Genomic DNA, 14176 nt, shown 5'->3' on the forward strand with positions numbered 1-14176 from the left:
ATCGAATGTATGGCGTTCTCGAAAGACTCGGACTGCGGAGATCGAAACTTCAACTTTTTTTTGGCAGAAAAAAAAAGCGCTAAGCGGCGGCTGACTCAGCAGGTAGCTGACCTCACAGGAGCTCCAGGCGTCAAGCTCACCGCGCGGTCCTCCTCACTTGATCACTACTCCCCTTCGTCTTCTCTGATCATCTACTTGCTTGTTAATTTTTTATTTATCTCTTATACCGCAAATATGTGAGCTTATGGTGATCTCACATCTACAAATGGTCACTAACAGCTTTCTAGGGAGGTTCTTTTGGGTATCGCCGGCAAGGACTTCGTCATTCTTGCTGCATCCAAGGCCGCAATGAGAGGCCCGACAGTTCTCAAGGCTGAAGATGATAAGACACGACAGTTGAACAAGCACACAGTGATGGCCTTCTCCGGAGAGTCTGGAGATACCGGTATGTAGCTGCTTCTCCGACAAGATAAACAAGATGCTAATGAGATACCTATGCTAGTTCAATTTGCCGAATACATCCAAGCCAACGCTGCACTCTACAGCATGCGCAATGATACCGAGCTCAGCCCCTCCGCCGTTGCCAATTTCGTCCGAGGAGAATTGGCGCGCAGCTTGCGGTCACGGACTCCCTACACAGTAAACCTGCTGCTAGGTGGTATAGATCCGGTCACTGAGAAGCCTCACCTGTTCTGGATTGATTATCTTGCGTCGCTGGCGCCCCTACCATATGCTGCCCACGGCTATGCCCAGTATGTTTCATGACCCGTCATAACGGACGATACGAAAGTCCGGGTGAGAGATAACTAACGCCGACTGCTAGATACTACTGCCTCTCCATCCTTGACAAACACCATCATCCCGACTGTTCCCTCGAGGAGGGCCTTGCCCTCCTCACCCTGTGCACAGATGAGCTGAAGCGCAGACTACCCATTGACTACAAAGGAGTAAGTTCTTTGGGAAGCCGCCCTCAGATCCCAATATTCTAACACAATTATTCACAGATGCTGGTGAAGGTCGTGACAAAGGATGGTGTGGAAATCATTCCCGTCGATAACGACAAGGTGGTCCGAAGTGCTTGAAGGTCGACATACCACGGCGTTTGTATCACATCTTATGACGTTTTTCTTTGATTCCGAGATAGTCGAACGGTCGACATGATTTAGGCTGTAGTAACCTTGGAAGTCAATTAAGGAGTAGATTCCTAAATATTGAATAAACAATAGGCAAATACAGCCCTATACGCTCACTCAAATGATGAACGGCATTTTGTATAGAACGTACACCGCTTGGCATTGGTCTGACCCGTGGGTGTTTGACTTGTTTGCAACAGCGTCGCATCCCGAGCTCTCGGAAAGTCAATAACTCCGTGGTCACCAACTTTTCGATTCAAACCATCTCACAATGTCGAAAAGACACGCAGAGCTCCCCTTGGAGCAAGACTTCTCTAGCTCACCCGTATCGAAAAAGGCGCGCGTCGAGGACGACAACGACCCCGAGTTTCCCAACGACGCAGTGCCCGCGCTGCAAACCGAAGAGCTGACACAAGATGATCGTAATGTGGATATCCTAGGAGCAGCTGAAATAGAAGCAGAGGAACTTGAGGAGGGAGAGAAAGATTCCTCTGCGCTCTTGGATATCGACGAAGATGCGCCTGTACTCAGCGCCCCAAAGCGGCAAAGCGCTCCCATGGAAGGCTACGGCGACCTTTACCTCGACACAATCAACCGTGAAATCCTGGATTTCGACTTCGAGAAGCTGTGCTCTATCAGTTTGTCAAATGTCAATGTGTATGCGTGCCTTGTTTGCGGCAAATACTTCCAGGGTCGTGGTCCCAAATCGCATGCATATTTTCATGCCCTTGAAGTTGGACACCACGTCTTCATCAACATTGGCACAAAGAAGGTCTATGTTCTGCCTGAAGGATATGAAGTCAATAACAAGAGTTTGGAGGATATCAAATATGTGGTTGATCCACACTACACAAAAAGCCAAGTGGTCAAGCTTGATAAGGAAGTGCATGATGCCTGGGACCTTTCTGGGTCTAAGTACAGACCAGGTAAGAGCCTTTATCAAGATAATATTGGGGTTATTTTGGCTAATTTTCTTCTCCAGGGTTTGTTGGCATGAACAACATCAAAGCCAACGACTATGTCAATGTAGTAGCTCAACTACTGGCACACGTTTTGCCAATTCGCAATTTCTTCCTCCTCCACGAGTTCCCTACGCCTGGCACACCAGAAATAATTCTTCGTTTCAGCACACTGGTGCGCAAGCTATGGAACCCTAAGGCGTTCCGGTCACATGTGTCTCCGCACGAGTTACTACAAGAGATTGCTGTACGGTCCTCGAAACGGTTCACTCTCACAAACCAGGCAGATCCCGTGGATTTCTTGTCTTGGTTCCTAAACACCCTGCACCTCGCCTTAGGAGGGTCCAAGAAGCCGTCACCAGCACCCACAAGTGTCGTTCACGCAGCGTTCCAGGGCCGTGTACGGATCGAAAGCCAAGCTATTACTGCTCACTCTGATACCCAGAATGCCCGTTTGGTATTCACTGAATCTGCCACAATCAATAGCCAGGTTACCCCTTTCCTCATCCTCACGCTGGACCTACCCCCCACACCGCTCTTCCAGTCTTCCAGTAGGGAGTCAAGCATCCCACAGGTTCCTTTGACTACCCTCTTGAACAAATATAACGGCTACACGGCATCAGAGAAACTGGCCCACCGTGTCCGACACCGTCTTCTCCACCCTCTTCCTCCGTACCTTTTCTTCCATATCAAGCGTTTCAGCAAGAACCGCTTTGTCTCTGAGCGAAACCCAACCATCGTCACATTTCCCTCCCCGCACAACTTGGATATGTCCCCTTATGTCGAGCCAAATCCCAATGTTTGGTCCCCTAGCGATCCAATCCTTTACGATCTTGTCGCAAACATCATCCTTGACCCCGCTATCGCCGCACCCGGTGAAATGGATGACGCTGCGGACAAAGGCGTCAACTCTGCGTCGGGAGCCGGAGGCTCCTCTAGCGGAGCAGGCGGCGGCAGCAAGAAGGTATCATGGCTTGTCCAGCTCCACGATAAAGCGATGGAGGCCGAGAACGCTCGCGCCAAAAATAGCGGTTCCACAGAGAAGCAGCAGCAGGGCCCGGAGTGGCTTGAGATCCAGGATTTGTTCGTCAACCGCACAGAAAGTGAAACTCTTTTCACTCGCGAGGGATACCTTATGGTCTGGGAGCGACGCAAGGTGCCAGGGAATAAAGGAAAGGAGCGTGCTTGATCTAAGACAGTTACATCTGAGGATTAAGCATAAGCTTCGATCTTGCAATTGTCTTGTACATCTTCCACACTTTTATCTTTTAGAGCATCCAATGTACCATCAAATAATGACGAATTTATGTTTTTTTTTTTTTTTGGTTATCTTCCACTGTACGGTAAAGCAAGGAAATTATTGAAAAACATATAAGACGTTGCACCAGAAGAGAAAAAATGACCTTAGAAAGATAGCCTACATACCTACTAGCACATGGATAATCCCATATATTGCAGCCAGAACCTTGGAGCAGCACAACCTACGGAACAAGCACGAGATGGTTATCAACCTACCGTCGCCTATTACCGAGATATGTCTTCTGCTCCGCAGCGAGGAAAGGAACCGAATGGCCTAAGGGTCAGTTTATTAATACAGCATACTCCGAACAGCCCTAGGTAGCTTTAGCTGTATAACACCCAAAAACCGCGGAAGTGCATAACGTGCAAGTGACGAAATGGTTGTACAAAAGTCTCATGAAAGTAAGGCTGAATAGTTAAGATAACACATCATAAAGTAACATAAGGATTGACGCGGCCAAAAAAGTATTCATCACAAGGTTCCCCAGCCGCAGAAGTTCCTCCCTATCCTCATTGTCGAGCCCACCAGAAACCCCCAAATCCCCGCTCTCATCGCAACTTGCATTCCTCTCATGAGTACGAGCCGGAAGGAATAGGCACATATATCTGGCCAAGTTCTCCCGCCAAACCAAAGACCCAACGGATGGACATCTGAGAGACGGATAACAGAGGACGGGTGTGATATGATCCAGGATCGGGTCAATGAGCGAAGGTAGAGTGCTTCAAGGGGCGCGAGTATGATGCCGCTGATTGCAGCAGCAAGGTGAGATGCGAGTGAGTCCACAGGGTATGCCGAAAGAAGGGTGACACGGTGGACCTGCGACAATGTGTTTGTCGGTTGTCCGGGGATAAGAGAAGATGGTAGAATTGGCTGGACGAGGGTGTCGGATTGGGTATCTTCATTGTGGTCTGTATCTGCGACAGGGTTTGGTCCATTGGAGGGCTCTTCATCGTTTGGTTCTTCCACGCCATCTGGGAGAATATTTGGAACGATGGACCCTAGTGCTTCCTCAATTGACTCTAAAGTTGGAGCGTCGGTGGCTTGGGTTTCTGGGGCCGGAATTTGAGGGTCTAGTTCAGGGGCATCCAAGTCCTGGGGCGTTGTATTGGATTGTCCGGCAGTGATACTTGAGAGGCCGTCCGTATCTGCTGCTGCTAGGGGCTGCTGCACCTGCCGCTGGGCCTGACTCAAGATGAGAGCTTCGAGGAACTCGGCTATGGATCGTCTATCCATGGCCTCTGGATTCGCATTTGATCCTGATATATTCCTGCCCGATAGTGCATTCAGCTGGGCAGGACTTGAAGCTTGGATCTGTGGATGACGGTTCCGATTGCTCAGCAACTCAAGCTGCATCGTGATAACGTCAGAGCTCTGGTGAATCAAGGATGCTCTTACACGAGGCGATGTAGGAGGTGATGTTTCTGGTGACGATGGGGGAGAAAAGAGGGTATTAGATCGTGAGTTTTCTCTGTCCATAGCAAAGTCCTCGTTATCTCGCAAAGGGGCTATTTGGTCCTGCGGGGTTGAGGTGGCCGAGAGACGACTCGTTTGTCCAGCAGTAGCCATCTCGGAGAAATAGTCATTGCTCATTTCCCCAGGCGATTGAGACATACGATTTTCATTTGTAAGCACTTGATTCAACCCAATTACCGATTCTGCCTGAGTCAAATGTGTGGATTCAGTTCCATCCTGTGACCGTGATCGTGCTTGTGATGCAAGAGCGGCAACCTGGGCATCGGGGGTGATCCCCGGCGGTCTAGGCACGGAGTCATTTGGTCCTTCTTCAGCAACAAAATTGATTCCGTCAAGTTCATTTTGCAACAGCTCAATCGAATTGCGTAGGTTTTCAATCCTCTCGTCTCTAAAGGTCCGGAGAGCTTGCTGCTCTGCCGATTGGTTCGATCTCAATCCAAAAAGCGATGATACCCATCTTCGAAAAACGGCTAGTTCAAACTTGATATCTTCGAATAGTGTAAGCTTGCCCCGGTGTAATTCCTCGTCTGATCTGCGGCCCAGTGTAGGCACTACCCACTCTATCAGGTTTTCTTCAAAGGCAACGCGGACTGAGAGTTCATCGGGAAGAGATGGCTTAGGAAGGTGTCGTCTGATCAACCGATAAATACGCTCTTCAAGCTCCGGTCGCAAGTAGTAGCCATATAGGAACACTAGAGCGCCAGGAGAGGTCAACAATTGCACAAGCGATGTCCCCAGTGAGTGAGGGGAGAAATCAGCGGGCAAGGGTGGCAGCTGCAACAAAGATTCTTTGCCGAAGGGAAGCAGAAATTGCGCGCCGGGAATGCCATACGGAGATACAAGGGAAAGAGATTGGAGTGTGGAGTACATGTAGAACTCCATAGACAACATGAGCACAGAATTTCTCGCCCTTTGATCAGAATTAGTTGTCTTGTCTATTTGAACGGACGATAGATATACTTACAATGTGTATAGAAGCCCGAACAGAGAACGAACACCGAGTGAGTCGCCTGTCAAAGACTGAGCATAGTCCCGGAGAGAGACAAACACCCGTTTCAGCGGGGTCTCACGAGCTATAGCCAACCCACTGGACATTGCCCAGGCAGGAATTCCTGCAAAATAGAAGCTAAGAATGCCTGCGGTGTCTCTCTCGGCCTGTATGACATTGAGTAATGCGGAATTGGCATAATGCCGGTAAGTCTGAGCACCAAGCCTCGATTGTCAGCCCAATCAATGTCTAGAGTAGTCGGGTATTGCATTTACCTGTACTCGACCAGTGACTGAAGAGGTCCACCAGGTACCAAAAAAGATGAACAGTTGATCGAAAGTTGTTATGACGAGTCCGAAGTCATTTTCACTCGCAATCTGGTTGATCTTTTGCTGCTCATTGGGGATACCAGAGTTTCGATCTTCTCCACTGACGACAATCCCCATCGTTGAAAGGATATCATTCTTTGCTCTCCGGAGTTCTTTTCCGAGGGTTCTGGACTCGGGATTAACAGGGTGACCTCGGGTATCATATTGCTGCATGTAATTGTCTGCATAAACACTGGAGATCCGTCGGACTGGATTGGAGGGATCAACAGTCGCATTATCGGGAGCTTCGTATGGGGACCGGCCCTTGAAATCAGTTAATATGATATACTACCCAGGTTGTAACTAAACTCAATTAGGCATGTATGGCAAGAGGTGTTTGGGGTGGGTTTGTATATCCGGGTAGAAACAATGAGACAGGGCCAGGTGATGACTGGTTCAGTTTCAGAAGACTTTAGGGTTCCCGGGGTAAAGCATGATCCATTGTCACAGTCCATAGACCCAAGATTTTTAACTACAATTATAGGGGGAAGTTCGCGCTTGAGTTCGCACGTAGAAAGATGAAGCTTACCAAAGCGAGCCGGTTCAAATAAGCCTGTCGACCCATATCGTACAAGGTCACAGGGATGGTAGTGTAGCCACATCACCCGCTAGGGCATCATTAGTACAAAGCCTGTCAGAACCTGTGGATTCAAAAGTAATAAACGATGAAGCACAAGTCAGACGAAAGCCGGACGGTGAAGGTACGTGTGGTTATGCGGCCACACCTAGTTGGCCTGAGGCACAAGCCGTATCTTATCACCAAACAAACAGTGCAAACATCAAAAAAAGTTGCCCGCTCGAGCTGCCGTTTTTTGCGATCGTTCAATCTCTACGGCTCTTCGACTGGCCAATGGCGTGCTGATTTCTACTTTTTTACGCCGAGATATTATAGAGTCATGTCGAAAGCTATCGTCAAAACCACTTTCGAGGCGTCCCGCACGCTCCGCCCCATTTACACTGGCGGTAGCACCGCGCTGGATGCCAGTGGGCGCATCTTGCTGAGCTGCGTGGGCGAAGATGCATTGATCGTTGATTTGGAGACTGGTAACCAGCTTGCTAGTCTGGAGGGAGTATGGTTTTGTCACCTTGGAGTATTCGTCAATTGTAAAGCGCTAACCACATGAACGCTGCAGGATGGAGAAATTGTCACAGGTTTGGCCAGTAAGTATTGTATGCCCTGAGAATGAGAATAAAAGACTGACAATTCGCCTAGTCACGCCTTCCGCCTCACACGCCATTGTCTGCTCGCGCTCGATGTCCATGCGAATCTACGGCCTCCCAGATTTCGACGAGACTTCCCAGACCATTGAAGCAAAACTTCTCCGAACCCTTAAGCCTCACACGGCTCCCGTTGTGACCATTGCTGTTGACCCTACTGGCACACTGCTCGCCACTGGTGGTGCAGATGGCTCAATCAAGGTCTGGGATATTAGGGGCGGTTTTGTCACTCACACTTTCCATGGTCATGGTGGTGTTATTTCTGCGCTTTGCTTTTTCGAGGTTCCTACTGCCGACAGCGATCCCAAGTCATCTAAGAAGAACAAGTCTAAGCAACAGGCTACGGGGGATGATGATGAAGATATGGAGGGCTCTGCCCGTACTGGTTCTACTGCAGGATTCCGCTTAGCATCTGGCAGTGAAGATGGCAAAATGCGTGTATGGGATCTGCACAAGAGAAAGTCCATTGCGTCGCTCGAGTCACACGTTTCACTTGTCCGCAGTTTGTCCTTTTCTCCGTCAGAGAACGCATTGATCTCGGCCAGCAGAGACAAGACTGTCATCGTCTGGGATGCGCGTACTTGGAAGACTCGCAGAATCATTCCTGTTTTGGAGAGCGTGGAAGCCGCGGCTTTCATTGCGGATAGTGGACTGTGCGTTATCGGTGGAGAAAATGGCAAACTGCGAGTTTGGGACTGCAATCGTGGAAGCGAGATCACAGAGGAACAAGAAGCTGGAGAGGAGTTCGAAAGTGTCGTCGCTATCCAGTATTCGCCTGGGTTACCTTTCGTCCTCACCGTCCACGCGGATCAGACTCTCCGGGTCCACTCGCTCGAGTCGCTCTCTGATTATAAGCCAGGGTCAACTTTGGAGCCCTTGCCGGTTATCCGCCGCATCTCCGGCAATGACGACGAGATTATCGACTTGGCTTACATTGGGCCTGATCGATCGATGCTTGCTTTGGCCACCAACACCGAGAGTATTCGTGTAGTTTCAGTTGCCCCTTCGGAAGACCGACCATCAACTCAGGGAGAGGAGTACTTTGGTGCTGATGTCACACACCTGGAAGGCCACGACGATATTATCATTTGTATTGATGCAGATTGGTCAGGACACTGGCTAGCAACCGGCGCTAAAGACAATACAGCCCGTCTTTGGCGTATTGACCCGAAGACATCCTCTTATACTTGCTTTGCTATTTTCACTGGTCACGCCGAGTCATTGGGAGCAATCGCCCTTCCTCGCGTCCCACCTCCTGTTGGCAGTGCCGCATATAATGACCCCGTGAACCACCCACCAGCATTCCTGATTACTGGATCGCAGGATCGCACAATCAAGCGATGGGATACAAGCAAATTAGCTCCCCTGACAGGAGATAAGCCACACCATCCTAAGGCAACCTACACTCGCAAGGCTCACGAAAAGGATATTAATGCCATTGACATCGATTCTACATCTGAACTATTTGCCTCCGCGTCACAAGATCGCACCGTGAAGATCTGGGCCGCTGACGAAGGCTCGTCGGTTGGTGTCCTCCGTGGCCACAAGCGAGGTGTTTGGTCGGTGCGATTCGCCCCGCAAGGCACACCGATCATCAACTCAGATTCACGTACCAGCACGAGCCGTGGCCTAGCAGTCACAGGCTCAGGTGACAAGACCGTCAAATTGTGGAGTCTGTCTGACTACAGCTGTCTCTTGACCTTCGAGGGCCATACCAACAGTGTTCTCAAAGTCCTCTGGCTCCCACCTCCTCAGGTCTCGAGCCAACTCGACGACGAGGAAGATGAAGAGGCTGCCACAGCACGCAAAAACGCCATCCAGGACCGACCCCTTATCGCCTCCGCCGCCGCAGACGGTCTGGTCAAGATCTGGTCCCCCTACACAGGCGAGCTCGAAACCACCCTGGACAACCACATCGACCGAGTCTGGGCGCTTGCCAGCCCAACTCCATCCGGCTCACGCGCAGACGTGAAGCAAATCTCCTCCAAGTTTAACACCACTCCCTACGCCCTTGCCTCTGGTTCTGCCGACGCAACAGTGACCTTCTGGACTGATACTACATCATCCACCTACACAGCCGCTGTCAACGCAAGCTCTGCTCGCGTCGAACAGGACCAAGAGCTGCAGAACTACATCCGCGCCGGTGCCTACCGTGAAGCCATCACTCTGGCCCTGCAACTTAACCACCCGGGTAGACTGCTCTCGCTCTTCACCTCCGCCATCAACGCCGCAGATGACCCAACCGTCCCGGCCGAGGACCGCGAGCGTGCTGCAGCCAGTCTGTCCGGTAACCCGTCCATCGACGAGGTCCTGCAGAACTTGGACCCTGCTAATCTGCGCACTCTCCTGCTCCGTCTCCGGGACTGGAACACCAATGCACGCACTTCGCGTGTCTCACAGCGCATCCTGTATGCCCTGTTCCGCTCTTACCCTGCGTCCACTTTCGTGGAGCTTGCGACCCAGTCCGTCCGCGGCAAGGAGGGTCGCGCCGCGGCTGGTATGAAGGATATCTTGCAGGCACTGGCTGCGTACACTGAAAGACACTACCGCCGAGTTGAGGAGCTGGTTGATGACAGCTACCTGGTGGAGTGGGTTCTCGGTGAGATGGATGGTGGTGTTGGACTCGGTGGACTGCGTGATTTGACTGTGGGCGATGTCAGTGAGGAGGAAGAGCATGAGAAGGACGTTATTATGTTGGAAGCATAGTCTGGCTTTAGTCTTTTACCTTGTTTGTACATTGAATTTGGCGCTTTCGTTCTTGGAGTACCATGGGTGGGAAGGATAAAAGCCATCTCTTTATAGAATTGAACAGTGTATCATGGAAAGTGTTCTTTGGCCAAAGCGATATATTTTGATTGTTCAGGGTATCTTTATTTGGTTGAGTCTCGTGGTAAAATAACTAGACTGAGGGAATATGTAGTTTCAAAGAAGCAGCAGATTGTCCTGTACAAAGGCATCAATGCCTTTCAATCCCCTAGCCAAAATCATCCGGCCTCTAATCGTCGCGGCGACTCCGACGAGAGTCGCGATCATGATCACGATCACGGTCTCGGTCATTCCGAGATGAATGAGACGAGTGCCGCGAGCTGCTGTATCTCTCATCTCGAGACCGATGGCTGCGGTCCCTGTCCCGCTCTCGATCTCCATCTCTTTTTCGGTCATCCTTATAATCATCGCGGTCCCGGCGACGATCCCGGTTGTAATCTCGATCCCGATAGGAACGGTCGTCCCGTCTGCCTTTATCATCATCATCATATCGAGAGGAGCGACTAGAAGATTGGCGGCCACTAGACCGACTGCGGTCACGTCGCGAGGACCCAGTCTTCCGCCTAGAACGATCCTCCTCATCGTCGTAGTCACGTTTGCGGTATTCCCGGTCTCGATCCTTGTCCCGGCCGCTCTTCTCAAGGTTGCGATCCCGTCGCTCGCGCCAGTCGTCTTCCTTGGGAGGCTGAGATTTGGCCTCCTTTTGTAGAGTAGCGAGTTCCGCTTCGGTGAGTTGCTCGCCGGTTTTCTTATTCCGCATCGTGATGGGCATGTACACACCCTCAGCCTTGTCGTCCTCACCACCCTGTTTCCTCGACGCTTTGCGCATAGCCGCTTTTCCCCAAGCTCCAAGCTCGAGTTCGGCTCCTTTACCGCCGGAGGAATCCTTTGCGCCAATGCCGAGGAATCCGGGTCGTCGCTCTGGGACACGGGGGTTTTTTGCTTTCTCTGCAGCTGTGGCACTGCTGTAGTTGCCTCGTCCGATAGTTTGACCATCTTTCCAACCCATTCCTCGTAGAAGCGCGGCTCCGAATTCCTCAACAGGAATAGCATTGTAGGCGTCCAAACTGGCAGGCTCAGGCCGGGATGCCACATCTGTTCGGAAAGATCCAAGCTCGTTGTGTTGGACTGGTGCTTCCTCGTCGCCTTCCCCTCCATTCTTAGCAGACTCAATCACAAGGTCTGATCTCCGTTCGTTTTCACCCGTGGTTTCCCGAATCAGCGCCTGCATGGCAATCTCGTCGTCGGTGAGGGGCTTGGTCGCGATAGGTTTCGCATCAGGCATGACCTGGTCTTCGTCCACTGCTGCGCCACGATCTGCCTTTTCTGCAGACTGCTGTGCAAAGCTCAACCCGTACGCCATGCTGGGCGTATCTGTCTCTACTGTAGATTCTCCGGGAGGTGCTTGTCCGCTCTTTTGTGCTTCCTGCATAGCTTGCACTTCGCTGGGCAGCAGATTCTTGCTTTTCTTTACGCCCGGTCGGTCACGCCAGTTGTTCTGGCTCGTAACGGGGATGACCAGAGGCTTCTTTCCGTCCGCGACTGCCTGCCCGTCCGCAGTAATGGCAGCACCTGTGTGGGTGTCGAACCCTGATATTTCCTCGTGGGCCGGAGGGGCCTCTTCTTCGTCAGAGTCATCGCCGAGCTGGTGAGGTCGCCGAGGCAGTGACCGGCCGTTTGCTGGGGAATTTGTGGAACGGCCGCGATTTGAGGATTGGATGTTGAAACCGGTCTTTTTCGAGGGACCTTTTGAACTGGATAGAGATAGAGAAATTGGTTTTGACGGCGGTTGCCCACCCTCATTATGGCCGCGCGAAGACATCGCGATGGTATCTTGGTTTGAACCGAATGGAGTGCTTAGTAGCGAAGAGAGAGCTCGAGGCGCAATTGATACTTGAGAGCTCATGGGCGGTGGCAAAATTACAAGCGCGCGGCTAACCCAGCAGATTCTGTATGAACGGTGGTAATGTAAGCAGCTCTACTCTGCAACTCGCCATACAACTCACGAATATTCATTGGATGGTCCTCCGCCAGAAGTTTAGTATCTGGGCAGTCTAAATGTACAATACATGCATACAACTCATGTGGAATATCGTTATGAAACCCACCTTTCATGCCTCCACAGACATTCACCAACACAAGACCTTTGTTGAAATTGGAATTCCACTCATCCGAACCAACTAAAACAATGGCCTATGATTCTAGGCAGCAAGGAAGAACTTGTGAAATCATCAGGATGATCTGGACCTAATCAGGAACTTTGGACGTACTCGTAATTATGTTTCCCCCTTCAACCTCTAGTCCCAAGTTTGTTAGCATCGCTTCTCCGGATTCGAGTACATACATCGAGTGTGATGGACTACGTAAGAGCCACTAGAGTGGCCAAGAGACAAGTTTAACACTGAAACTACGGTCCCGAAGTCCATTCGCTTTGGGCCTATAAGATATCTTGAAACAGCACGTAGCAGAGCACGAAATCTTGGTTTTCCATCTCTCTACATACACAGTAGTATTTCTAAAAATATGCCGAACAGACAAGCATAATAGGACGAAAGAAGCATAATCCAAGTGGACCGGGGAGATGCCCCACATATAGCGTATTCGTTCGGAAATTCCCCGATTGGGAATCTAGAAATAGCCCTAGATGTGAAAACAGAGACATTTATAAGTCCCTAAATCCCATGTTGTCCTTAGAATGAAGAAACTGCACTCTTGTTGGCATCCCTGATATGGACATTGTTTATCACCCTGGCAAAAATGGAAGTGATCCCTGGGTAGAGTTCTATCCTTACACGCCATCTGCCACAGCTGGGTATGCCTTTATGGGAATCTTTGGGGTTTCAACTCTTACCCATATCGTGTTGATGTTTCCCTTCCATGCTGTCTACTTTATCCCACTGGTACTAGGCGGAGTTTGTATGATGACAGGCCTCCTCCACAAAAGAGGAACCATTAGAGCTAACGATGAACGAAACTAGGCGAGACATTCGGATACTACGGCCGAGCATGGTCACACCAGTCTCGATTCGAGATCAAGTCATGGGCCTTGCAGGAGATGCTCATTCTATGCGCACCACCTCTTGTGGCAGCCACCGTCTATATGGTCCTCGGCCGCATTGTCCGCTCCTTCGGCGCTGAACATCTTTCAAGCATGGGCCCCAAATGGCTCACCTTTGTCTTTGTTATGAACGATGTGCTTTGCTTCTGTACACAACTGGGGGGTGCGGGTGTCCAAGTTACCGGGGACCAGCAAGTGATGGATATTGGCAAAAAGGTCGTTTTGGCTGGCTTGATCTTCTCATTGGTTGTCTTTGCCTGTTTTATTCTGATTGCGGCCAAATTTCATCAACGTCTTCGGCAAATGCCGACACCCTTTCTCAAGGAGAACCCTGATCTACACTGGCAGCGATACATGTGGGCAATTTACATTTCTTGCTTTGCATTGATGCTGCGAAATCTAGTGCGGACTATTCAATTTGGAGCCGGTCAGACAACCGAGGTCAACACCAAGGAGGTCTATATCTATGTTTTTGATGCCTTTTTGATGTGCTTTACCATGCTTGTATTGATCATCTATCATCCGGGTCGGCTTATCAAGAAGGCTCGTCGCCTGACCAAAACTCTTACGGGAGATGGGAATACTGATGTACTTTTGAATGGATGTGAAATGGGTCAGAGGCTTGCCAAGTGATTACTCCTGAGAGGTGATAAGTGTTTACATTGGGCACCTAAGCGTTTTGGATTGGTCGTTGGTTAGACAGGGCAAATGAAGTTGTCGGGGTCAGTTGGCTGTGTCCATTTCAATTTCACTTTCGCTTGTAGTATTAATATCGCATTGCTTGGAGATTCCTAGAGGGAGCCAATTGGTAGGTTTGTCTACGGCGAGACTAGACAACAGGCGGTTTGTTGAGGATCTTTTTAGCTATCTTTTTTTGATGTCTTTTTCCCCTTAGTGTTCTAAGTAGCAGAAT

The 14176-nt window shown here is 50.4% G+C and overlaps 6 protein-coding genes across 6 annotated transcripts; 4 read left to right on the plus strand and 2 right to left on the minus strand.

Annotated features, from left to right (window-relative positions):
* Positions 1-9: 9 nt before the first annotated feature.
* pre1 (proteasome core particle subunit beta 4) lies at positions 10-1082 on the plus strand (the record flags this gene model as incomplete). Its single annotated transcript, XM_057234944.1, has 5 exons — positions 10-236; positions 288-445; positions 503-752; positions 824-947; positions 1005-1082. 5 exons carry the CDS (start codon positions 10-12, stop codon positions 1080-1082), a joined length of 837 nt encoding a protein of 278 aa, XP_057081164.1.
* Positions 1083-1404: 322 nt separating this feature from the next.
* On the plus strand, positions 1405-3281 carry N7447_010683 (ubiquitin carboxyl-terminal hydrolase family protein; the record flags this gene model as incomplete). Its single annotated transcript, XM_057234945.1, has 2 exons — positions 1405-2059; positions 2116-3281. 2 exons carry the CDS (start codon positions 1405-1407, stop codon positions 3279-3281), a joined length of 1821 nt encoding a protein of 606 aa, XP_057081165.1.
* A 582-nt stretch (positions 3282-3863) lies between these two features.
* Positions 3864-6786, minus strand: N7447_010684 (uncharacterized protein; the record flags this gene model as incomplete). The annotated part of the gene is made up of 4 exons (XM_057234946.1): positions 3864-5775; positions 5830-6065; positions 6129-6485; positions 6751-6786. 4 exons carry the CDS (start codon positions 6784-6786, stop codon positions 3864-3866), a joined length of 2541 nt encoding a protein of 846 aa, XP_057081166.1.
* Positions 6787-7117: 331 nt separating this feature from the next.
* On the plus strand, positions 7118-10145 carry N7447_010685 (U3 snoRNA-associated protein UTP13; the record flags this gene model as incomplete). The annotated part of the gene is made up of 3 exons (XM_057234947.1): positions 7118-7291; positions 7355-7382; positions 7435-10145. The coding sequence occupies 3 exons, from the start codon at positions 7118-7120 to the stop codon at positions 10143-10145; spliced, it is 2913 nt and encodes a 970-aa protein (XP_057081167.1).
* A 289-nt stretch (positions 10146-10434) lies between these two features.
* spp2 (spliceosome ATPase-activating subunit SPP2) lies at positions 10435-12027 on the minus strand (the record flags this gene model as incomplete). Its single annotated transcript, XM_057234948.1, has 1 exon — positions 10435-12027. The coding sequence occupies one exon, from the start codon at positions 12025-12027 to the stop codon at positions 10435-10437; it is 1593 nt and encodes a 530-aa protein (XP_057081168.1).
* A 907-nt stretch (positions 12028-12934) lies between these two features.
* N7447_010687 (RTA1 domain-containing protein) lies at positions 12935-13896 on the plus strand (the record flags this gene model as incomplete). The annotated part of the gene is made up of 2 exons (XM_057234949.1): positions 12935-13121; positions 13184-13896. The coding sequence occupies 2 exons, from the start codon at positions 12935-12937 to the stop codon at positions 13894-13896; spliced, it is 900 nt and encodes a 299-aa protein (XP_057081169.1).
* Positions 13897-14176: the final 280 nt, after the last annotated feature.

The sequence above is a fragment of the Penicillium robsamsonii genome (genome assembly GCF_028829455.1).
Source record: "Penicillium robsamsonii strain IBT 29466 chromosome Unknown utg000007l_segment0_segment0, whole genome shotgun sequence".
Lineage (NCBI taxonomy): Eukaryota > Fungi > Ascomycota > Eurotiomycetes > Eurotiales > Aspergillaceae > Penicillium > Penicillium robsamsonii.